The sequence below is a fragment of the Tricharina praecox genome, assembly GCF_024521635.1.
Source record: "Tricharina praecox strain CBS 144465 chromosome Unknown BZA05scaffold_9, whole genome shotgun sequence".
Taxonomy (NCBI): domain Eukaryota; kingdom Fungi; phylum Ascomycota; class Pezizomycetes; order Pezizales; family Pyronemataceae; genus Tricharina; species Tricharina praecox.
The window spans coordinates 820,305-843,999 of NW_026250411.1; the positions used below are offsets into that span (position 1 = coordinate 820,305).

Genomic DNA, 23,695 nt, shown 5'->3' on the forward strand with positions numbered 1-23,695 from the left:
TGGCTCTATGGCTTGTGACGGGTGAGGCGAAAGAAAAGAAGAGTGAGATGTGGATCAACAGGACCAGCTTGGCGCCTGGCGCCAACGGAAGCCGGGATTCCCGGCCTGCGGCGAAATCTTTAGCCCGAGGGATGATGCCGCGCAGCCGTGGACGGAGAAACTGCCCTATCCGCACGGTTAGAGGGAGTGCCTCGGAGAGGAGAGTCGAGGCTCGTGGTTTACGTTTGCGCTCAGCCGCCTCGTTAAATTCGCTCACTGAGGATTAATCGAACTTGGCGTCTCAAGAGGTTCCTGTAAATGCGGCTCGGCGGCCCTTGACAAACGTGTGAACATTTGCCATGATGGTTGTGGCGGAGTGCAAATGGCTTGGGCAAGTGCGTCATCGGATGTAGGAAAGCGAGAAAACGGGTCCATACCAAGCCGACCTCTCTATACTCGTCGTCTCGGCGGGAGCTTAGTCGTTAGCCATTCCAAAGCCCCTCTCTCCACCGAACTCTCTTCCTAGATCAGCTACAAGTCCCATTCACGCTCATCTCCATCGCTTCTATCCCTTCAACCACCACCCTACCTACATCCCACTTTCGCTACTACTGCACATCATCATAGCTTTGTTCTCGGCCGTCCGAACTCCCACAAACACAGCAAACCCGCCTAGCATGAGTTGGAAAGGCTTCTCGCGGGGTGTCGTGAGGGTGAGATCCGGATCGGAGGCTTTCCGTGGCCGCAGGACCAACTGACCACTTTTCTCTGCAGGCACCCCAGTCGATAAAACAGAAGTTCAACTTGGTATGCGTCGATGCCGGCCCAGAACTCCCGTCGTCACTCCGATTAACGACTTTGTAGGGCGACAACACGAAGGACCCAGTGTACCTGGACGCTGAGCGACGATTCCAAGAACTAGAAACAGTGAGTGGGATCCAGGCCATCCGCCGATCGGCCCGGGAGGCTCTAACATCCGGCGCTTCAGGAAACAAAAAAATTACATGACGAGTCGAAGAGGTAGAGTTTGAACACGGTTCGATTTCGTGGGGTAGCCGTTGGCTGACTTGGCTTTGTCGCAGGTACTTCGATGCCATCAATGGTACGCATTCCTACACACGAGCCGCCGCGCCGCGGCACGCACGCCCAATCGTCGTCCCTCGTCGCTAACGAACAGTACCTATGCAGGCATGCTGGACCATCAGATCGAGTTTTCCAATGCAATAGCCGACATCTACAAGCCCATCTCGGGGCGGATGTCGGATCCCACGTCTTTCAAAGACGAGGGCAATCCGGAGGGAATACGGGCGTGCGATGAGTACAAGGAGATTGTTACCGATCTCAAGGCGACGCTCGCTCCGGAGTTGGAGATGATCGAGACTCGGGTTATTCGGCCGGCGGACGAATTGACGGAGGTCATCAAGGCGATCCGGAAGACGGCGTTAAAGCGCCAGCACAAACAGCTCGACTACGATCGACACCGGGCGACGCAGAAAAAGCTGCAGGAGAAGAAGGAGAAGACCGTAAAGGATGAGAAGGCCATGTACAAGGCCGAGGCGGATGTCGAGCTGGCAACTCAGGAATTCAACTATTACAACGAACTGCTCAAGACGGAACTGCCGAAATTGTTCACGCTGGAGCGAGAGTTCATCAAACCGCTGTTCCTAAGCTTCTATTACATGCAGCTCAACATCTTTTACACTCTCCACGAGAAGATGCAGGCGATCAACATCGGATACTTCGACCTTGTGAGCGACATTGAAGGCCTTTTCGAGAAGAAGCGCGGGGACGTTCAGGAACGGGCCGAAGCCCTGATGATCACAAAGTTCAGAACGCAGGGCCATAAGATGAAGCTGAGCGCTAAATTCAACAAATTCGGGAAAGAGGAGGAAGCTACCGCAGGCCGCCGCCCGGCATCGATGGATTCTGTCCGCCCCGTTCTGAGAGAGACCGATACCCCTCCACCGCCATACAGCGCAGCAACAAAACCCACGGGTCTCCTGGCAGGCACCAAAACTGCGTTATCCGTTCCTGGTAGCGCCGGTGTTGCAAGGAGTAATTCCACCGGGAGCAATTGGGGCGCCGCGGCAGCAGCCAAAAAGAAGCCGGCGCCGCCACCGCCGAAGCCGAAGCCTAAGAACCTCAGCGTCGAGTCCGAAAAAGCGACAGCTTTGTACGATTTCGAGGCGCAAGCCGACGGAGATCTAAGTTTCTCTGCCGGCGACATCATTGATATCGTAAAACGGACCAGTAACGTCAACGAGTGGTGGACCGGGAAGCTGCACGGAAAGCAAGGGCAGTTCCCTGGTAACTACGTGAAGATGAATTGATTCCATCATTCCCTTTCTTCCTTTTCTTCTTCTCCCATTCCTCCTTTGGTGGTTTAGAGCCGGGGAGGGTAGGTCTGTGTTTCTTGCAAGCCTTCCGCTTTCACATTACTCTCTGGGTCGGGTGTCTACGCGTTGTTTGTTTTCTGCAATTGAATGTTGCGTTTTTGGATTGTTTTGGGCTTTTCTCGAGCTCTCCTTTTCTCTGGGTGTGACTGGTTCGTTTGCTTCTTCTTTCCGTCCTTCATTTGATCGTGTATTTGAAGAATGTAGGTAGAGTATGTTCGCCTTGCTCCGCTGTATGTATTCTAGGTTGTTGTTTAGGGTAGGTGGATTCCAAAGGTTATACTTTTTTTTACAGTTCTCAACTTGTCTCCGTTCATTGGCTTCGCTGCGAGTGTACATATGGTTGATCGATCCTCCCTGAAGATGTCTTACGTGAGAGAGAACATCAATGTATTGTCGCATACGGCCTGTCTAGACTACGGCGACCAGATGTCTCATGTTCCGTGTATCCGCAGACCATCGAAGGCCAATCTTGCGTGATAGCCTGTGATCAGAATGCGGGGATCGGAGGGGCTCTAGCTCTTGGCAGCTTAGCTATGGACATCCTTGAAGTGCATAGAGCTCCACACACCACACCACCAATCAACGAAACATCACGTCTCTTCACACCCGCGGCCTTGATGACCACCCCTCGACCAGCCGGCGGCCCGCCACCGCAAGTGCTACAATGGTTGCACCGTGTTATCGCTCCCGTTAGCCAACCAGTTCACCACTACCCACAAGCCCAGCTGACATGGCCCCTACCTGCAGGAGTATCAAGATCCGCAGCGAACCTACAGCGACGTCGCAAACACGCTCGCGAACCTCCCCACGCTCGCGCCACGGACGAGTGTTTACAGTACGTCGCGTCTTCGTCGGGATTATCGCAGGGCAACTTCTGATACGTCGCAGCACATGAAAACGGAAAGCCGGAGCTGCTCGTCCATCTCTTCGGCACACTACCGGTGCTCTTCCGTGGCGCGACATATAACATCCCGATTTCGATATGGGTCCCGCACTCGTACCCGAAGCAGCCACCGATACCTTTTGTCACGCCCGCGAAGGACATGCTCATCCGCCCCGGCAATCACGTTGATCTGGCGGGGAAATGCTATCACCCGTATCTGGCAAATTGGGTTCACTACTCGGATGTGAGCTGAATGAGGTCGGGAGGGCGGGAGGGCAGGGAATGGGCACTGACTGCGGTTAGAGATCGAACATTGTCGACCTGTGTGATGTCCTACGGGGTGTGTTTGGGCGGGAGCCACCGGTTATGGCTAAGCAGCCGGAGCAACAACCTGCTGCTCCGAAGGAACCTCCGCCGTTACCACCATTGCCGTCTGAACTGGCCACGAAGAGCTCCCCGCCCCAAACCCGACAGTCCCTGCCGGTTCCGCCCCCTGTGCCGCCGCTACCGAAGGAATTGGCTGCACATGAGGATGCACGAAGATACTCTGTTCAATCTATGCCGCCGCCGGTTCCCCACCAACAGCCTCCGCCTCCGCCGCCGCCCCCGAAGCCCCCCGTCGCCGGTAGAGCTGGCACACCTTCCCAGCAGTATGCTACACCACCGATGGAATACAGAGGTGTACCACCCCCGGGATCCCCACAAGTGCAAGGCCGGCCTATGCACCACCCCCAACAGCCTCTTCCCCCTCCGCCGCCGCAGCCGCAGCATGGCTCTCCACCTCCGCCGCCAAAACCGCAAATGTTTTCCTCAGCACGGCCCCCCTCATACCAAGGATACCCACCCCAGTATCCACAACCACAACCACCTACCCCGAAACCCGCTCCGCCAAACGATCTCCTCGACTCACCCTCCCCGGCATTAACACCCCTTCCCTTACACCCACCGCCACCACCTCCCAACCCCGAAAAATCGCACCTGCTAGCGCGCATCGGCGCCGCCCTCCACACCCTTGCCGAAACCTCGCACTCCCAAACCTCCTCGGCACTCTCCGGCGCCTCAGCGCAGCGCACGGCGCTACAGGCGGCACTCCTCCAGCTCGAGCGCGAAGCCCATGAGCTCCGCCACATCAACGGCGTCTGCAACAGCGACGCGGAAATCCTGCGTGAGAGAATAGCCATGGCCGAAGCGGTGATCCAGGATTGTCGGACGCGCGAGCTGCCAGACGTGGATGCAATGGTTGTGGCCGGAAGCGTGGTCGAGACCCAACTGTACGAGCTCGTCGCGGAGGAAATGGCAATCGAAGATACTATCTATGTACTCAGCAAGGCGCTGGACCGGGAGAGGATCACGCTCGAGGTGTTTTTGAAGGTAAGTTTCCGCCCCCCCACCATATGTGGGTGTAGCGAGGAGTGAAGCTGATAGGCCCGGATAGCATGCTCGCACGTTGGCTAGAGAACAGTTCATGAAGAAGGCGTTGATTCAGAAGATTTCGGAGGAGTTGGGGATTGATTCGCTGTTTGACCATACTCGTGTGCAGCCTATGTAAGACTATTACGGCGTGCTTTTTTCTCCGGTTTTGGTTTTCCGTCGACAGTCAGCCCAATTCGTTGGCTCGGGATGATAACCGTGTCTCCTACTCCTACTCTTGGTAAAGTTGGAGATTGGGTGAAGGCGGAGGTAGACAGGGCGGGAAATGTCAGTGATGCGCTGTGAACAGGCGTCGTTTTGTGTGCCGTGAACAGGCGTCGTTTTGTGTGCCGTGAATTCCGCGGCGTTTAGGAGTATCTATGTTGTTGGTTGTAACAATTGCGCCATGTGTGATATCAATCAGCCACCAAAGCATTTGTCTTATTCTCTAGGATACAGCTAGAATAAAATGAAGGCGTTGGTATGTATCGAAAATTGATGTCTGCCACTAGGCTACACGTAGGAGAAAGAGGTCCCACATAACATCTTTGTGTAGGTACACCGGAGAATGTTCTCAACGGCCCAAACAGGTCCTAAATACCCAGCACACGCCCCGACCACGTCTTGCTGCAATGTAGGCACACGTATCTATTGCAAAGTAGTTACCGGCCGGTAACGAACACGCAGTAAGGACCACTAGGTACCTACGGCACTCAATCGCACGAATTTACAAGTATTGCGCGGTAGGTAGTTATCTTCCTGCACTGAGGGGTACCGATCCAGCCAGACGTAACGGTCACGACCGGCGGGCTATATACACTTTGATGGTACGGCAGCGTAGGTGCTAGTAGCTCAGTACCGCTCGGTGCAGTGCGATGTCCGCGTCGCCGTCTCACCGCATACCGTTCGGTACCGCTGATGCCGCGGAACAGCATAGGTAGTGCTCCCGAATAACATTCGGTGTGGTGCTACTGCACCGGTTGTCTCCGCATGACCTCACACCGCACACCGCACGCTGTACGGGCCCGTATGTACAGACCGCGTCCACAGGCGGGATTTCCGCCAGCGGCATTCACCCTGGTGGTATTCCGGGATTGTAGAGTAACGACATAGTCATTACTTGTAATCCGACAGCCCGCCAGACTACATAGGTAGGTACGCAAACTACCACGTAGCTCAAGAAGCTTCAGACGTCGCCCGTTTCTACATACATGCACCAAGAGTGACCATTTCCGCCAACAGATGTCCTTCGGGAGTATAATTTCTATGCATATGTACGCCGGAAAGCCTGCTTGGGCCTAGAGTCGCGAAACCATCCACAACCGGCCGACCTACGGCGCCGCGAACAAAACGAGTGATATGCAGTGGATGATTGTAATCAGCTTCCTTCTTCCATTTCCTTTCCTTCCTTTCATACTTCACCGTCCATTCACTGAACACTTCACCGAGCACCTAGAAGACAACGTTTTTGCAAGCGATTAACACGAACAACGACAACGACAACCATGTCGTCCTCACCCCCCACCAAAACCGCGCCCCCCTCGCCGCCCACGCTCGCGCCGCCCAAGTTCGCGCCTCACTCGAGCATCAGCGAGAAGCCAGCGAAACCGAAGCAGAGCACGCCCTTACCCCCATCAAGACCGCACCACCATCGCCGCCATCGCCACCCAACAAGACGGCGCCGCCCTCGCCGCCCCAGCTCGCGCCGCCCTCGGGCATCAACAAGAAGCCCAAGAAGCCCAAGAAGCCCAAGAAGCCCAAGAAGCCCAAGAAGCCCAAGAAGCCCAAGAAGCCCAAGAAGCCCAAGAAGCCCAAGAAGCCGAAGAAGATCCCGCGCGACCCGCTCCTCAAGCGCCCGCAGTCGCCGGCGGCCGAGTGGATCCGCAGTCGCTCCCCGACGACGACGAGATCGACAAGCGCATCGGCGTGGGCGAGAACGAGAAGCTACGCGCCGAGCTTGAGGCGCGCAAGAAGCAGGTGCGCTGGGCCGTCCAGCGGTGCTATGACCTCGAGCATAAGTACCACGTCCCCAAGGAGGACAGGATCTACCGCATGAGGAAGGACGGGAGGTATAGACCCACCAAGGCTGAGAGGATTATCATGTTCAAGACGGGGGGTGGAGGGGGGAGGAGGTGGAGGAGGAGTTGGAGGAGAAGCAGGAGGAGAAGGGGGAGAAGGAGGGGTGGGTGTACAAAATGCCCGGAATGTGGGTTGATTAGAGAGAGAGTGAGAGAGATGAAGAGAGGGAGATAGAGAGAGAACATCAATTCATTGTCGCATGCGGCCTTACTAGACTATGATGACTCCAATCTTCCCGACCTTTCCTACCAGCTCTGTAGGGTAGAGAGAAAGCCCGATCGCCTCCTGGGTACTCTAATTCCCTTTGCTGAAGTGCGCCGAGAGCCAAAACGAGTGATGTGCTATGGACGGCAGTAATCTGACGATTCTTGACGCTAGCGCGAGAGGAGGTATTCCACTGTCACAAGACTGAATGGCCTTAGCAGCCGCCATTCACTCTGACCCCAAAGCTCATTTCTCTCCGCCCCACCGACCCACCAAACCACTGCGTCCGTCTTTTCCTTCCCTTTCCTTTCCTTTCCTTCCCACCATCCTACCACCGAACACTTCACGGACAACTCTCAACACAAGCGTCGAACAACAACAATAACGACAACAACAACATGACACCCATACCACTCACCAAGATCGCGCCCCCATCGCCGCCCAAGCTGCCACGGCCCTCGGGCATCCTCAAGACGACGAAGCCGAAGGCGAAGACTGCCGCCGCCGCCATCACCATCAAGGCCGCCACCATCAAGACCATCAAGACCACCACCTCCACCGCCACCACTGCCGCTACCGACGTGATGCTCGACACGCTCATAGAGCGCCTTGAGTCATTCGGGGCCGAGCCGATACCAGCGCAGCGCATGCTCGAGTCCCTCGTGGACGAGAGTGCGATCGACGACCGCATCGAGATGGCTGAGAACGAGATGCTGCGCTACGAGCTAAAGGAGCGGCAGAAGCAGCTGCGCTGGGCCATCCAGCGCAGCATGTATCTGGAGCGGAAATACGAGGTCGGCAACAAGGACAGATCCTACCGTTATCGTTCGGTGAAGAAGGGAAGAGCGGCTAAGATCATTGCGGCCAAGATGGGGGCGGGAGGAGATGAGGAGAAGGAGGAGAAGGAGGAGGAGGAGTGGGAGCCGGAGTACAAGATGCCCGGTTCGTGGGTAGATTAGACGGATAGGAAATGGGAAATTGAATTGAGCGAATCATGACTTGTGACCCACCGTGGTAGTTGTAGAGTAACGACACCAGCCTATGTATAAGTGTAGAAAATTGAGCTATTGTATTAAAAGTAAAAACCTATACTCAGGGCCTCGGGCGATCGTCTCGTGGCATCACCACCACCTACATATGGTCAGTGGAACTTACCGTACTCGGTGGATTTACTGGCTCTCCCGTAGAGTAGATCTTGGTCTCACAGAAGGTGGGTATCAAGGTCCGTTGGGGCGGACATTGTTTGACTCTGGGTCTCGGGAAAGCTCTACCACCAGGGCCTGTTGCTGCGCCGCTGCCTACTAACTAATTTTACAAAGAAAAAACATAATCACACTCATTGCGCACACCCTGGGCAAACCCAGCACCGTGCCGGGCACTCTTGTTCGGCTCCAGATGCGGTTGACCTACTCCAATACCCTTTGCCGAAGTGCGCCGAGAGCCACAACGAGTGATGTGCTATGGATAGCCGAAATCCGACGATGTTTCACACTAGTGCGGGAGGAGATTCCACTCTCGCAAGTCTGAATGACTTCAAATGGTCCAGCAGCTACCAGACGCCATTCAGTCTGACCTCAGAGCTCATTTTTCTCCGCCCCACGAACCCACCAACCCACGGCTTCCGTCTTTCCTTTCCTTTCCTTTCCTTCCTTTCCTACCTTCCATCCACCGAACACTTCACGGACAACTCCACACAAGCGATCAATAACAACGACAACAATAAACCATGTCGTCGAGACACCCCACCAAGACCACGCCCCCCTCACCGCCAAAGCTCGCGCAGCCTGCGGGCATCCTCAAGAAGACGAAGACGTCGAAGAAGACTCCCGGCGACACCAAGGCCGCCACTACCACCACCGCCGCCCCCTCCCGCCGCGCCCCACGAGCACCCGCAGTCCCCAGCGGCCGAGTCCATACGCGCGCGGCGTATGCTCGAGTCGCTAGAGGACGACCACTCGATCGACCAGCGTACCAGCGTCAGTGAGAACGTGCTGCTGTTGGTAGAGCTCAAAGAGCGCCACCAGCAGGTACGCTGGGCGCTCCAGTGGTGTCTAGACCTGGAGAAGAAGTATGATGTCCCCGACGAGGACAGGATCTACCGCCCGCGTCCGCTCAAGAGGGGGAAGGGGTATACCCCCACCAAGGCCACCAGAATCGTTGTTGTGAAAATGAGGGAAAGGAAGAGAGAGGAGGGGGAGAAGGAGAAGGAGGGGGAGGGGGAGGAGAAGGAGAAGGAGGTCAAAGTGAAGAAGGTGAAGTGGGCTTTGGTCTCGCAGACTCCCAGCGAGATCTGAGAGGTGGTGTTTCGTGATGTTTTTTGGCTGAATAATCACGTGCCACGAATAATAAATACGGATTTTGACGAGGATGATTCAGTTGGATCAGCGACAATTCACGGTAAGCCTCACATCAGCAAGGGTGCGCCCTGCTCACATTTTACTGCGCTGTACTGATAGGTAATGACGAGTACTGACCGGTACCGCTGGCTTTCTGCTGTTAGACAACCGTACTGTCTGGTACCGGACACACAGTACTTAGGGACTATCGCCGCGTGTTACTTGCGGCGGAGACTGTCAGCAGAAATGTGAATAGTATGATACTGAGGTAACGCTCAGTATTGCTCTGTACCGACTGGTACCGCTATCGCCGCATCGCCGGGAGTAATACTGACCAGTACTACATGCGGCCGGGGCGGGCAGGAAACTGGAGGTGGTACAGGTCCGTAACCTTCAGTACTGCTCTGTACCGAGTGGTACAATCATTGTCCACACCCTCTGCAAATGCAATACGTCGCCGGGAACTCCTGTTCGGCTCCAGATGCGGTCGACCTACTCCTTTTTTTTTGGTTCATCAGTAATTGCTTGCGACATACCTATGTAGATCATGGTAACATATGACACACTCCGGTTCCATGCCACTGCCGAACCATATTATCAACATGCTTTTTTTCGGTTCATTCTGTTGGAGTATGAGCCGTCCGGAAGCGGTCTATGACCGCCCAGCTATGCTGAGGGACCAGAGCAATGTTGGCAGTCTACAGCAATGTTGGCAGTCTACAGCAATGTTGGCAGTCTACAGCAACGTTGGCAGTCTACAGCAATGTTGGCAGTCTACAGCAATGTTGGCAGTCTACAGCAATGTTGGCAGACAGCTGCAATGTTGGCAGATGGCGGCGGCAATGTGGGCAGAGAAAGCATGAGCGAGTTCAGTCGTCTGCACGCTGTGGGAGGGTCCGAAATTCTGTATATATAGAGGACCCCCGGTCCGGCGAGACTGGAATACAAGACAACAATCAGCGATTACATCTTCTACTTCTAACACATTCATTGATTGTATGCGACCTATCTAGATCATGGCAATATCATATACCCGTGCACCCCCCCGTTTCCACGCCACTGTTCAACCCAACTTTCATCAGGCGGTCCGATGTGGCTTTTCACTGCCCTCCGCCATGGCTTTTACCGCCAAAATGTGGGCGCTCCACGCAGAGGCAGAGCGAGGAAGAGGCAACGTCCGTCTCCTCGCCAATTATACCCATAATTCCCTTTGCTAGGTGAGCAGAGCGAGTGATATACTATGATTAGCCGTAATCCGACGATGCTTCACGCTAGCGCGGGAGGTATCCCAATCTCGCAAGACTGAATGGCTTCAATCTCTCCAGCAGCTGCCAGCCGCCATTACTCTGACCACAGACCTCATTTTTCTCTGCCTCACCAAACCACTGCTTCCTTCTTCCCTTTCCTTTCCTTCCTTCCTTTCCCACCATCCATCCAATACCTCCTCACACAAGCGTTCAACCACAACCACAACCACAACAACAACAACAACAACAACAACAACAACAACAACAACAACAACAACAACAGCAACAACAACAACAACAACAACAACAGCAACAACAACAACAGCAACAACAACAACAGCAACAACAACAACAGCAACAACAACAACAGCAACAACAATCATGTCGCCGAAGCAACCCACCAAGTTCGCACCCTTCTCGCTGCCCAAGCTTTTACGGCCCTCGGGCATTCTCAAGAAGACTCAGCCAAAGAAGTCTCCCGCCACCACCACCACAAAGACCACCACCAAGACCACCACCACCACCGCCCAGACCACCGCCCAGACCACCACCGCCACCACTACCACCTTGGTCACCACCGCCACCGACCCGCCCTCCCCGCTCCCCGAGCGCCCGCAGCCCCCCACGGCGGAGTCAATGCTTGCGCAACGCATTCGCGAGTCGCTAGTGGACGACCACTCGATCGACCAGCGTATCAGCGTCGATGAGAACGAGCAGCTGCTGGACGAGCTCACGGAGCGCCAGCAGCAGATACGCTGGGCGATCGAGTGGTGCATCGGCCTGGAGAACAGGTACGACGTTCCCAACGGGGACAGAATTTACCGTCCGCGTCCGCTCAAGAGGGGGAGGGGTTATTCCCCCAGCAAGGCCGCCAGGATCATTATGGTGAAGATGTGGGAGAGGGAGGAGGAGGAGGAAGAGATCTTCCTGTTTTATTTCGCATGCAGCCCATCTAAAGTTCGTGGGTGGATTAGAGGGATAGCAAATTGAAGATTAAATCGAGCGAATCATGACTTGTGATCTACCGTGGTGGATGTAACGAACCCGAGCATACATTGTGCAAGTACATAATCCATGGTCTCCGTAGTCGCCGCGGGCTCTACTATACTAGTATACCTACCTACGCATCGTCCGCCGTGACCGTCCGCTGCGATACCTTCTGGTAAGCTACCAAGTTCCGATAAACAGGACGACAGGCGATAGCTTCTATGGAACTACAGTATACGGTGCCGTAGTACCTGTAGCGAACAGAGTAACGGAACGAGTAACACACCGACTTCCAACCACACCCTAAGCCTTTGGAGCCGAGCTCTGAGCCTGGCATTTTCCCTCTCGAGCGCGACGATGCGCAGTCCCCGCACCTCTATTATGCCGTTCAGGAAGTCCTCCCACTCCTCCTCGGAATACTGGGAATCATCGGGTGCTACCCCATCCTCCGCCTCCTCCTCCGCCTCCTCCTCCTCCTCCTCATCCTCCTCCTCCTCCCTAGACGCCAGCCCGCTTTGCTGCGTGGATGCCTCACCGTGACGTTCCGCCTCCTCCTCCGTCCCCGGCTCCTGCTCGTCGCCACCGTCCTCGGAGTCAACTGACTCTACCGTCGGCTGTCGCCGTGCAACTTTGCGCGACGATGACGACGACCGGTACGGGACGCTGCGCTTCTTCTTCTTTTCCCCAAGCGACGTCCGGGTCGAGGCGGGTGACATTCCGAGCGCTGTTATGTGTGCTGGAAAGGCTGGGAAGCCTGGGAAGCTTAGAAAGGCGTGAGGAGATGTGGGGGGATGTGGGCTCAGGGATGCAAAGTAGTTGGTGGAGGGTTGCTGTCAGAGTGGGGGAAGTGCGGTTTCTTTATATACGCACATAGGTGCGGTGCCCACATAGCTAAATAAGCACCTTTTTTCGTAGAGGGCTGCTGGTCGCGGGGATTCATGGCTTATCCACAGCTTTCTAGACAGCGCAGCTACAGCTACACAATCACCGGCCTGCGAAGGACTTGACCACCGCGCACTTGGACTCGGAAATGATCTACCAGGCACCTCCTCATACCAATGAAGCCATCCTGCTACGAGTAACCGGTTTCATGAATGTGTGTACGCCACCGCGCAAGTTGGCCGTCACGTAGATAAACTTCACAGCTCGTCCACGTGGAGGCCAGTCGGAGAGGCTTGGATGACATTCTGTGGATATCGAAAAACTAGTGGCAGCCGGACAATCCATACAGGGCGTAAAGAGACGCTCTAGCAGACTAGCACTCTGTAATAGTAGGGTAGCACGTTATAGTGAGGGAGGGGGAGGACGGAGACATCAGTACTTTGGGCTCGCAAGTAGTTTCTATTATCCATGTTTCGCGGCTTTCGAAGATGTTGTCAAACCATCCGAGATAATCATAACTTTCATCCTCCTCGATTCCACATCTCCAACCCTTCGACATACTCCCTTCCAAGGTGTATCCATATCCTTCATCCTTCCATCTTGTCGTTTGGGCGGTGCGGAAGTTCGGAGATCGTACGAAGAGAAGATGCGGTAGAGGGAGAGAGAGTTGCAGAACAGGAGTCTCGACTCTCAATATTGTATTGGCTATCTGACTTGATGAAGATACGAAAGAACAGGCAACATGAGCGGTTTATAGAATAAAACAGGAGATACAGAGGCATACAGTCCCCCGACATCTGTCTTCCATCCTTGAACTATGTCGTTCTACATTATGCGTCATGCCTTTGGGTTCGCCCGGCTGTGTTGACGCATATACATAGTAGGTAGTTCTTCACATCTCTTAACCAGATACCTTCCACCTCCCGCATGTACAAAAGTGCAATGATTGCCAGTGTCGAGGCGTGCTCGGAATAACGGCCACTCAATCGGTTGAACCCCGTTTCTTTTTGCCCGATGATCCATCGGTTTCGTGCGTGGGCCCGTGGGGCTTCCCATCTTTTCTGACCATTTGCGGTGTGCTCCTTTAGGTAGTGGACGCTCTTGTTGCCCACGCCTATATATCCAGACCCAAAAATGAAAGGGAAGGAGCTATGTAAAGAACAGAGCAAGATGGATTGGATTGGTGATCGTGTATATATGCAGATGGAATGACGGCAAGAAAGGAAAGAGAAGTAGGTACCTAAGCTCTTGAGTGCTACTCCATTACTATGTGGCGACTTCCTGAGGTGTGAGGAGGCCAAGCTCCCGGGGGCACGAGCCAAGGCGCGAAGGCACGTGGGATCTGCGGAAATGGGTTGACGAACCGTCGAGGTGATGAAAAGGGTTGCGAGAAAACATGAGGGAGATGAAGAAGGTTTGAAAGAAGCTTGAAGAATTGACAGAAAGGTTCAATTCGGGTTATCAGACAAGAAGAACAATAAGAAGATGATGAAGAGGGGAAAGAAGAGCTCTCCTCCCTAAGCTCTCGGCTTGGACGTCCGCCAAGGCGCCAAGGCGTCCAGCCCTGACAGCCGAGTGTCAAGGAGCGAAGCTCACGCACCGGGTGTCTAGATAATGTTTGGAGACTGGCTTACTGCGCAGGATGCTAGAAATGGGGCGAGAGACTCGTGAAGGAGGCCGAAGCTGAAGTTTGATGGGTAAGTTGCTGGTGAGGTTCTATTCTTGCTACAAGGTTCTGTTCTAAAGGGAAGCCTTCTCGTCTTCTCCCGAAACCGTCTTGGCAACCATGACAGGTCCCCCGCCTCCGAAAGCTCGGACCCCGAGCTAATTCGCTCACTTTGGCCATCATCTGACAAAAGACACATTCCGCCATCGTACAGGTATTTTAAACATTTCCTCGTGCTCTTCCGCCTTCGACGCTTGCCACCTCGATCGTCTGCTCTCCGTCTTCCTTCACTTGCCAAGACGTCGCCTTTCCGTGCGACGCCCCCGCGGAAGACCGGAGAACTCCCGGGATTGCTGAGTGACCCGTGAAGACTCGGAACGGTGAGCCGCCGAGGTGCTGTCGGAGTCGGCCCACGGCCCACGCTTGACACTTCCCGGCCTTGGCGCACGTGATCTGGCTTCTTGCCTTGTCGGTAGGCCTGATAGGTTCATCGATGATAGAGCTGAAACTTCGAATGATGCGGCTCTGTCAGTAGGTTGATCAACAACCCTCGTAAAGAAAACAGCTCCTTTTCAATTGTGAAGGCGGCTTGCTTGTCACTGGGACTCGAAGAGCAGGCCGCAAAGGTTTGCTGACACACCGTGTGAAGCGACGGATCCACCCCTTGCAAACACACGGATACAGTCTGCGTTATATTGCCCAGCCTATCTGGAGATCGCGTTGTAAGGCACCCAACCGGCCGCGACCAACATCTGGGTGAGGGCGAGTGCTACCAAGGGGCCGGACAGTGATAGGCGGTTTTGGTACACCTAGCGTTGTGCAAGGCTACCGCTAGCGGCCACAGGCATTCCGTCGAGGGGCCATCGGAACGGGCTTCGTTGCTCGGGCGTAAGGGAAGTTTCTGCCTCGCATCCATTAGGAACTGTTGAAATATACGGGTAGACAGATGATGATATTCTATTTGATACAGAAGAAAAACCTATCGTCTGCGGCGAAGGCCTCTATTTAATAATGAGAGGCCACCTAAGGTTGGCCGCCGAACAAAGTTGGCCGCTCATCAGAGTTCGCCGGACCCGCTCATCAGAGTTTGCCGCCGCGTAACCATATGCTCGTCGATGGTCCATCGTGGCCGTCAAGACTTTTCCACCGCCGAACCGTCTTTAGATCCTGCAAAGGTGTGATATGCTGAGCGTAGTAGAGCAGAAGGTGACGGTTCCAAGGCCAATGAAGTATTCGAGCTGGGAGAGCGTGGCTGGGAACGGTATTCCAGCGACTGCGCCGCCTATTGCTTCCGTGGTCGTCAGTCCGAGTCTGTCGACGAGGTAACCAAGCCGTCAGGGAACAGAGCTCACGGGCCGAGTAGATAAGGTTTGGAATAGGCTTACTGCACTGGAAAAGCTAGAGGTTTGTCTGGCAGTCGCAACCAGAACCTCCCTGGTTGCTGCTGCTGCCTCAGGGATTACTGGTGCACGCGGGACAGTCTTTCATGTCTTTCGTGCGGCCTGGCCGGAGTCCCGCTCACCTTTCTGTGAGTTGGGCGAAGGTCCGCGTCTGCATCTAGACGTATCGTGCCTGCCCCCACATATGGAGCACTTATCCTCCTTCACGAAGTTTGCCAAGTAGGTGTTCGACTCGTTGTGAACCTGCTTCCAGAACTCGTCTTCGTCTGATGTCAGGGTGATCCTGGATCGCAAGGCGGTTGGCTCGATAGCATTGCGGATCTCACTGCACATCAGATTCCATGATGTGAAACCAGACCGTCTGGCCAGTGTCCTAGATTTGCTCTTGAAAGCGAGATTTGCCAATTGTAGAAAATAGCAGAAACACAACAGTAAACTTGGAAAACGTACGGTCACGACACAGAAATCGAAACGAGAAGAGAACGGCGAGCCCCCTTAGATAAGAGTGAGCGGCGAAAACGCAACGTTTGGCCGCCCGCATCAGGTTGGCTCGACGACGATGTCAACAAACAGAAACAATCACTACAAAACCAATTGGTCTCAACAGGTCTGGGAAGGTCTAGCCTCAAAAACAGAGAAGTCCACCCAGGTCTGCCCAAGTCTAGTCGTGTCCAACCAAGCACCAGTCATGTCCCACCAAGCACCAGTCGTGTCCCACAATCTTGGCGAGCCGCCCCATGCCGTCAGAAACTGGTCTCACTCGGGTCACACCGTCGATCAGGCTGGACACAGCCCTCCGCCGCACCCCGCGCGTGTCAAGTCATGCTCGTCCCTTCAATTCCCTCGGTAGGTATCCGGGAGGAGAGCAAGGCTCAATGGGTAAGTAAGATGTATGGATTACCTAAAGTATAGGTATTCCAAGCCCTTCTGCTCATCGGATCCAATGCCGCGCGTCCGCACCAGTGCTGCTGCTCCCGCGCTGCTCACCGCAAGAATCGACCGATTATGCTATGCGAGTAGCTCTACAGTACAGCGATCCTATCGGCCCAGTGCCAACATCGTTCGCCCTCCTGAGTCCCTCCTGCTCCCTCCTGCTCCCTACCGCTGGGAATCGGCGGAACGTGTGGAACCACCACCACCACCACCACCACCACCAGCACCACCACCGCTACCATCGTCACACCGTGCTCGAAGTTCTAACGAGTGATCCTGCACACCCCACCCCCCCCCCCGCACGTCCCCCGCCCCCGCCACCCACCACCCGGGGTGCATTACCATTACAAAACGGAACAGAGTGTGTTCCCTCGAGATCATGTGGGTCTACTGTAACTCTATGCGGTAGTAGGAGCGTAAAATGCTAGAGCTCACTCGCCCATGTTTCCATGATTGAGTGACATATCATGATGGCCAGTGAGGGCCTTGTATGTAGCTCCTCCGATATCTCCATCTCTTTCATTACTACAGTAGCAAAAAGTAGGGTGCGATTGATACGGGGTGAATACTTACCCTCTAGCACTCCAGATGCTGCGTGCGTAATTGACTGACCGGACGGACGAAGAGGAAGATGCATTGATTGCATGCGACCCATATCTGGGTCATGGTAATACCGTATACACACACCGTTTCCTCGTCCACTTTCAAACCCGACCTCAATCCCCCCCGCAGCCCCCAGTCGCCCCTAAAAATTATTCGGAAGATTCTCACAATTGGTGGATGGAACTGCCTATAGTAGTCGAGTGAGAGATCACGATTCACGTGTAGACCCTACAAAACACATTTCATATCGAATCGTCCCATTGAGGTAGGTAGGTCCCATTATGAAGTTCAGGAGTTTTGTTTGTTCCCAAATCTACTCCGAAATGAACCGGAAGACTATAATCAAGCCCCTATGTAATCAAGCCGAACTTGCAAAACCCGCAACAGAAAAAGAAGAAAAAAACCAAGCAGAGGTTAAGAAGATGAAGAGAAAAAAAAAGGAACCAGAAATAAACCACCACCACCACCACCACCACCATCTCCAGCACCAGCAGCACCAGCAGCACATGTCATCATCATCTCCATTTTTTATCCGGCATCCACGAATCCACGGGGGCAGCACATATTAATTAATACACAACCGCCTTCTGCGCGGACTCGACCAACTTGACAGCATCATCGTAAGCCTCCTTGAAGCCCTCCTCAGGAGCGACCTCCTTGCCCTTCTTCCCGGCACCAGCCCCGGGCATGACCATGACGACACTAGTGGGGCGCTTGGTGGCGCCGGCAGCACCGAGCTCGGCACGGCTGGAGACAAAGATGTAGGGGATTCCGTGGTCCTCGCAGAGCACGGGGATGTGCGAGATGACGTCCATGGGCGAGATGTCGGCGGCAAGGACGACCAGCCCGTTCGACGGCGTTGACGTGCCTGCCGTCGCCGCGGGCGACTTGCGCAAAGCTTTTACTACCTCCTTCACGCCGCGCTTGAGACACTTGTTTTTCGCGCCTGAAAAAAACGTCAGCACGCACATAAAGCAACGAATTGACCCCGCATTCCTCCCCCGCATTCCTCCCCCAATCCACACATCCACCCACCACTCGCACGGGAGGGGATCACGTACCCTTCTTGACACACTTGAGCACCTTCTTCGTAGCCTTCTCATTGGCAAGAGGCTGCGCGAAGGGGACGATGAGCTCGTCGTGAATTTGCGGCACGGCACCGACGACATCGACGGACTCAGCGACGCCCCTGACCTCGACCGAGACCTCAGACTTCTTCTCGAGGGCGTCGAGCAGTGCGGACGCCGCGTCGGCAGTCACAGCCGCCGCCTTGCTGCTCTTCTTCTCCTTCTTCTCCTTCTTGTCCTTCTTGCTCACACGGTTGGAGCCGTCCGAGACTGGGTCCTCGAGTTTCGCGGACTTGTCCTTCTTCTCCTTCTTCTCCTTGCGCTCTTTGGCCATTGCTGCGATTGTGTGTAAGTGTGTGTGGGTGGGTGAGTGGGCGGGTCGAGGGAAGAGTGCGGGTGGAAGGAGTCGCGAGTGCTTTTGGTTGGTTGGTTGGTGGACGAGCGGTGGTGGTGGGTTGACGTTGGGATCTGTCGCAAAAAACTTTCGACGCCTGCGGTCCGCTCTAGTTAGCTTTTTTTGCCAGGTCCGCGCTAGCGCGTGGCTTGGCCCGTCCCCAGTCCCCCAGTCCCCAGTCCCCAGTTGCGGCTCCGCCCTGGTGGGTGGCTCAGTCGCTGCTGCATCGATTCGCACTCTTGCAAGCAACGTTGCGACAGAGCACATGCCTCTTAAGGGAAACTCCGGACCGCCCATTCGATATAGAGAGGATATGTACCGGTAACTTGGATCCTTACCGTACTCACCGTACTTGAGCACTTGAGCACTTGCATAAGACAGTTCCCGACATCACCAAAGGTTTCATCACCAGCCCGCCACCCAGCCAGCCATCCAGCCATCCAGCCCAGCGGCCCAGCCCATGCATCGAAACCACCCTGTACACGATGCAATGCAATCCCCCTAACTTTTCCGTGCCTGCAATTATTGACGTGGCCGTTTCACGATGCGAAGCGAGACGGAGACGCAAATAATCATGTGAATCTCATATCACCTTGTAACTATGATGATGATGGACAATGAGACAGACAGAATCCCTTCTCTCGTGATGGTTGGTAGAGCAGTGGGGCATAGGTATGATATGTAGGTTACAAGCTTGATTATGTTGCCCAAGTACCCATAGTTGACTGAGGAATAACAACAGAGGTAAACGCAAAAAAACAAAGATAATACTCATGCCCGCATGGGCTTCTCATAGAAATATAAAAAACCCCAAGTTCCCAGTTTGCAGAGCCGAACCAAAAAGAGAAAGAAAAAACACAACCACGTGCGGGAACGACAGACCGAACAGATAAGACAGAAACACCACAACGAGGGCTGGCGCAGAACTCCGTTAAAAAAAAGAACAAAAAATAGCCCGTCAAAAACAAAAAACAAACCCCGTCCCAACGGTGATGATGATGCATGCCCCCATACTGATAAAATAAAAACATGTGAAGAGTAAAAATATCATAAACGATTCCGATGATGAGGCGGGGGTATTCGTGATCGACATCTGCAAAGCAGCAAAGGTATCAAAATCAAAACACAGCCGACCGTCAGCATAAATGAGAGTACGAAAACAAACTCCGTAACGCGTGGAAAACAAAAACCCGCGTTTCGAGTACTTGTGTACTTGGTACCCTAAGCACCCAAGCCAACAAAGACCCCCCTCGTCCAACCCGCTCGGGGTACGTAAAGTAGATAATCGATAGAATCAAATGGGTGTGTAGAAGACAAGGATCGCTCCGACAAAGGCAGCAGCCCTATGGGTCGAGGTCTGAGTGTGTTGACACGAGAAAGCGACTATTCTTCCTCCTCTTCTTCTTCATCTTCGAGAGCGTTTTCGTTGTCATCGATCTCGTCTTCCTCCTCGTCCTCATCCTCGCGCTCGTCATCTTCATCGGAAGATTCGTCGCGGTGGGCCATGATGTTGTTATGGTTGGCTTCGGCCGAATTCAGCGCTTCCTCCCAGATGGTCTCCAGATCCAGATCGCCCCTCTTCTCGCCTCCGCAGACACTCCACCGTTTGCGCTTGTCGGCAGCACCCCACCTTGGCAGCCCCCGATCGAAATCGACACTCCGCCGCCGCCGACTGGGGCTACCGTCGTCCTCGTCCTCATTCTCCAATTTCGCCGCCTTGCGCTCCATCGCTTCCCTCAATTCCGCCTCGACGGCCTCCTGCTCGGCATCGGGCGAATCGGGTATCGTCTCGAGACTCGATATCGAGGGCGACCGCGATCGGATGGAAGTGGGCGTGCTTGGCGACGACGACGAAGCGGACGGTGGGTACATCATCTCGTTCACGAGGAACGACGGTGGGCTCGGAGCTCTAGGCGAGAACGACGATCCAGGGTAGTAGCCGTTCCTGGCGCCTGCTGGCGTCAGAGAGCTGGCATAGACGCGAGTTGGCGATGCACTCCGCGGTACGCCGACGAGGAAGGAGCTACGGTGAGTTGCGGGTGGTGTTGTGGGAGTTGGTGGAGTCATGGTGAGTGCCAGTTGGATTTTACCCTCGGGGATAACCAGCGGCAAGCTCGTGGAGCGAAGTAACGGGGGGGCGTATTCTCGCCGACGTCGGGGGATTGTGGGTGTTGGCGATGGTGGGGCGAGCGATGGGATGTATGAGGGGGGGAAGGTCATCGTCGCGGACGCAGACTTGGATCGGCCGTGTCCTCGAGTCGTTACGAAGAAGCGTTTCCTTGGAGGCGATGCTGCGCGGGGCGGTTTGATTGGTGATCGGGGAGAGGATTTGAGCGAAGCAGGGAAGTCCATCTGGGATGGGCGTACAGCCAATGGAGACGGGCGAGCAGCCGGCGGCAACGGCTTCGCCTCGGGGATTGGCGGAGGGGGGGACGAAAAGCAAGTTGAGTGAGGCATCGCTGCACGAATGTTCGTTTTGGACGAGAGTAGTGTGGTTCCTGGATGAGAGGGAGTTCTGTATAGTGCGTACAATGCAGCCGCACGTAATGGGCGGTGATTATCGATGATGAGGGGGGAGGTGAGAGTATGTATTTTTATTTATTTTTTGCTTTGTCGACGATGGAAGGATAGAAGGTGGTTAAGAACGTAGAGTAAGTAAGGTACTCTACTTGGGTAGGAGGTATCTGAAAGGCCAGAGTTCGTATGGTGGCGTTCGGGGGTTCGGTTTCACGGGCGCTTCTGTTCTCGTTCGCTCTCAGGCTCGGTTGGGGGTGGGGATGGGGAGGGGAGGGGGGGGGGGGGTTTAGTTGTAGAGTAGGTATAGTATGGTTGGCGCTGGTTGGCTTCGGAGGGGGGGGCCAGGCCTGCACAGTTGCGCGCAAACAAGGAGAAAGATGGAGAGAATGACGCTCAGGTCCGGATACTGAACCTTTTCCAGCTCTAGGGGGGTAGAGTGGTAGAGGGTAGCTGGAGTAGGTAACTCAGAGTTCGAATCGAATCGAAAAAGCAAGAGAGCGCGGGGGGGGAGGGGGCGGCAACTAAATGCTTCCCAACGATGAGCTGCGGTGCGGTCTCGACTTTTGCTGTTCTGACTGACCGATGCAGTCCGTAGTCTGCGTAGGGCGGAAGGTTGCGCGGATATACGTCTCGTCTCGTAGATATGCCGACGGGCGTTGCTTCGGTCCAGGTTGTTTGAGGCAGCGCAATAGAGTGACGTGCCTGTTGGTTGGTTGGAGTGACACCCGAGCCTCTGGAGGATGTAGTGCGTGCAGCGCCGCCCAACAGACAAACAAACCCGTGTGTTGACGAATAGCGGTCGAACGAAGCGACGGCAGTGGCTGAGATGGGGCTGTGTACGTGATGAGGATAACTATGGCGATCGAGCAAACCGAAGGGAGGCCGCGCGAGAGTTGAAGATATGCGTGATGGAGGGGATTCCGCGCGGTGAGTCTTGTCTTGCCGGAAGATATGGGAGGACGAGGAGTAGGAGGAGGACGAGGAGTAGGACGAGGAAGACGAGGAAGACGAGGAGGATGTAGTAGTAGTACCTTGTAGGTGGTGGTGGTGGGGGGGGGGGGGGGGGCGTGTGCGTGCTCGTGCTTCTTTTTCTTTCTCTTCCCCCTGCTGACTCTGGTAGAATTCAAAGCTCTTCTAATACAAGAGTATATCCGTCCTCTTCTCTGCTCTTGCCTTGCCGAGTGGCTCCTTTCTGTTATTCCTTTTCCGTGGAATGACTACCGTAATCTCCTGACCAGTGAATGAGTCTATTCGGCGGTTGTTGGTGTTGGTTGGCGGTGATCGATAGAGTTGCTGGGCAGTGGGGGGGAGTGGACAAGTGCTCCTGGCCTGTCCACGGGAGAGAGAACGCGAGAGAGAGAGCGAGACAGAGAGACAGAGAGAGCATGGACCCGTGGCGCACGCGGGCCCGTCACGACGGCCAAGAAGGAAAAAAACATGCCATAAGGGGAGACTTCACAGAGGCGAAGTTGCAGGGCGGACCCTGAATGCATGTCCGTCCCCCTTGGCCGGGCAGTTGAGTTCAGCACACACAGCGACGATCAACTTCTCTCACCGTATACGGGGAATGAATATCTACTGGACCAGAATGCAAAGAAAGGCGCGATGATTCGTCTCTAGCCCTTCGGACCTCGTGTTTGCTATAGTAGAGCAGGTATCAATCTACATAGTTGCCTGAATATGTGGCCAACGGAAGGTGGAGAGAAGAAAGCCTTGGTGGAAATCTGGAAATGAGAAGCTGCGACCGCCAGCCAAACAGAATCGAGAGGACCCCGGTGGCGCGCTCCGATCGGACTTTTCTCGTCCAAGGTCTGTCAGTCTGTCTGACGTTGGAAAAAAGGCCAAGCATCAGAACAAACCGCACCGTACCGTACGGTACCTGTCGCAACGCCCCTCCACAGGAACGACGGAAGCTGGAAAAACGCCGCAATAGGTAGGCTGTTGGACTGGGGGTGGGAAAATACCTACATGAGTACGTACAGAGTCTGCAGTGCAGCTCCCGCTCTAGAGCTGCAGTGCGATGAGATGCATACGGGCGAAGAGGAATCAGGACGCGGCCGTGGCTAGACTCCTCCTGAGGACTCCTCCTCCTCCTCCTCCTCCTTGAGAGAGAGAGTCCACCACCCACCCACTCACCCCCTGCGGTTCCGAACCACACACACACAGTCACGACATCGATCCTCGGTAAGTCGATGGGGCTAATCGGGGGGAGCGTCTGGAGGTGCTCGTGGCTGGAAGGAAACAACGGGCTGTGGGCGGTCCGGAGAGATGCCCCATGGTGGGTGGCCGACGCAGCAGACCCTATGGCGTGCTACCTACAGTACAAACCTACTTAGTAGCCGCGCGCGGCAATCACAAGCGCTACACATTCGGGAAATCTCAGGGTGAACAGCAGAGCAGAGCCTTCGTTGCGCTGTGGCTACTATGTCGTACACACCCATGCCACACTCTACATGGTGATGTGTCTGCTCACTCTGGAATGCTCGTGCCGCCCACCGCCGTCCACCGCCGCCGCTTCGGGATAAGCCATCCTGTAGATATGTACGCTTTTTCCATGCACTCCAGGCGCCGTGGTACTGTGCTGGTACATACATAGATCGGTCTCGTTGGAACTTGGGTACCTATGGAGAGGGGAAAGCAAGATGGATAGAACCGCTATGTATGTACTCAGGCACCCCATTGAGTACATAGAGTACATAGAGTGCTGGTCCG

The 23,695-nt window shown here is 54.9% G+C and overlaps 9 protein-coding genes across 9 annotated transcripts; 5 read left to right on the forward strand and 4 right to left on the reverse strand.

The window, feature by feature from the left end:
* Positions 1 to 162: 162 nt before the first annotated feature.
* Positions 163 to 2,804, forward strand: BZA05DRAFT_395140 (BAR domain-containing protein). The gene is made up of 6 exons (XM_051483406.1): positions 163 to 692; positions 754 to 786; positions 844 to 906; positions 968 to 999; positions 1,062 to 1,081; positions 1,168 to 2,804. Exons 1-6 carry the CDS (start codon positions 657 to 659, stop codon positions 2,307 to 2,309), a joined length of 1,326 nt encoding a protein of 441 aa, XP_051340475.1. The 5' UTR covers positions 163 to 656; the 3' UTR covers positions 2,310 to 2,804.
* Positions 2,805 to 2,939: 135 nt separating this feature from the next.
* Positions 2,940 to 5,025, forward strand: BZA05DRAFT_372226 (ESCRT-I component). Its single transcript, XM_051481702.1, has 5 exons — positions 2,940 to 3,064; positions 3,123 to 3,210; positions 3,264 to 3,502; positions 3,562 to 4,629; positions 4,694 to 5,025. The coding sequence occupies exons 1-5, from the start codon at positions 2,993 to 2,995 to the stop codon at positions 4,805 to 4,807; spliced, it is 1,581 nt and encodes a 526-aa protein (XP_051340476.1). The 5' UTR covers positions 2,940 to 2,992; the 3' UTR covers positions 4,808 to 5,025.
* A 518-nt stretch (positions 5,026 to 5,543) lies between these two features.
* BZA05DRAFT_418000 (uncharacterized protein) lies at positions 5,544 to 7,910 on the forward strand (the record flags this gene model as incomplete). Its single annotated transcript, XM_051485487.1, has 6 exons — positions 5,544 to 5,605; positions 5,803 to 5,819; positions 6,144 to 6,645; positions 6,791 to 6,874; positions 7,102 to 7,136; positions 7,318 to 7,910. The coding sequence occupies 6 exons, from the start codon at positions 5,544 to 5,546 to the stop codon at positions 7,908 to 7,910; spliced, it is 1,293 nt and encodes a 430-aa protein (XP_051340477.1).
* A 2,804-nt stretch (positions 7,911 to 10,714) lies between these two features.
* BZA05DRAFT_468525 (uncharacterized protein) lies at positions 10,715 to 11,538 on the forward strand (the record flags this gene model as incomplete). The annotated part of the gene is made up of 1 exon (XM_051487854.1): positions 10,715 to 11,538. A coding segment is annotated over one exon (810 nt), but the record flags the coding sequence as incomplete, so codon positions are not given.
* A 116-nt stretch (positions 11,539 to 11,654) lies between these two features.
* On the reverse strand, positions 11,655 to 12,237 carry BZA05DRAFT_444205 (uncharacterized protein; the record flags this gene model as incomplete). Its single annotated transcript, XM_051486898.1, has 2 exons — positions 11,655 to 11,740; positions 11,808 to 12,237. 2 exons carry the CDS (start codon positions 12,235 to 12,237, stop codon positions 11,655 to 11,657), a joined length of 516 nt encoding a protein of 171 aa, XP_051340479.1.
* A 4,992-nt stretch (positions 12,238 to 17,229) lies between these two features.
* On the reverse strand, positions 17,230 to 18,603 carry BZA05DRAFT_352116 (50S ribosomal protein L30e-like protein). Its single transcript, XM_051481308.1, has 2 exons — positions 18,067 to 18,603; positions 17,230 to 17,951 (listed from the first exon to the last, which is right to left on the reverse strand). Exons 1-2 carry the CDS (start codon positions 18,404 to 18,406, stop codon positions 17,575 to 17,577), a joined length of 717 nt encoding a protein of 238 aa, XP_051340480.1. The 5' UTR covers positions 18,407 to 18,603; the 3' UTR covers positions 17,230 to 17,574.
* A 522-nt stretch (positions 18,604 to 19,125) lies between these two features.
* BZA05DRAFT_274856 (uncharacterized protein) lies at positions 19,126 to 19,738 on the reverse strand. Its single transcript, XM_051480260.1, has one exon. The coding sequence runs from the start codon at positions 19,495 to 19,497 to the stop codon at positions 19,165 to 19,167; it is 333 nt and encodes a 110-aa protein (XP_051340481.1). The 5' UTR covers positions 19,498 to 19,738; the 3' UTR covers positions 19,126 to 19,164.
* BZA05DRAFT_274850 (uncharacterized protein) lies at positions 19,674 to 21,046 on the reverse strand. Its single transcript, XM_051480259.1, has one exon. The coding sequence runs from the start codon at positions 20,921 to 20,923 to the stop codon at positions 19,850 to 19,852; it is 1,074 nt and encodes a 357-aa protein (XP_051340482.1). The 5' UTR covers positions 20,924 to 21,046; the 3' UTR covers positions 19,674 to 19,849.
* A 1,003-nt stretch (positions 21,047 to 22,049) lies between these two features.
* On the forward strand, positions 22,050 to 22,509 carry BZA05DRAFT_395147 (uncharacterized protein). Its single transcript, XM_051483407.1, has one exon. It carries the CDS (start codon positions 22,225 to 22,227, stop codon positions 22,468 to 22,470), a length of 246 nt encoding a protein of 81 aa, XP_051340483.1. The 5' UTR covers positions 22,050 to 22,224; the 3' UTR covers positions 22,471 to 22,509.
* Positions 22,510 to 23,695: the final 1,186 nt, after the last annotated feature.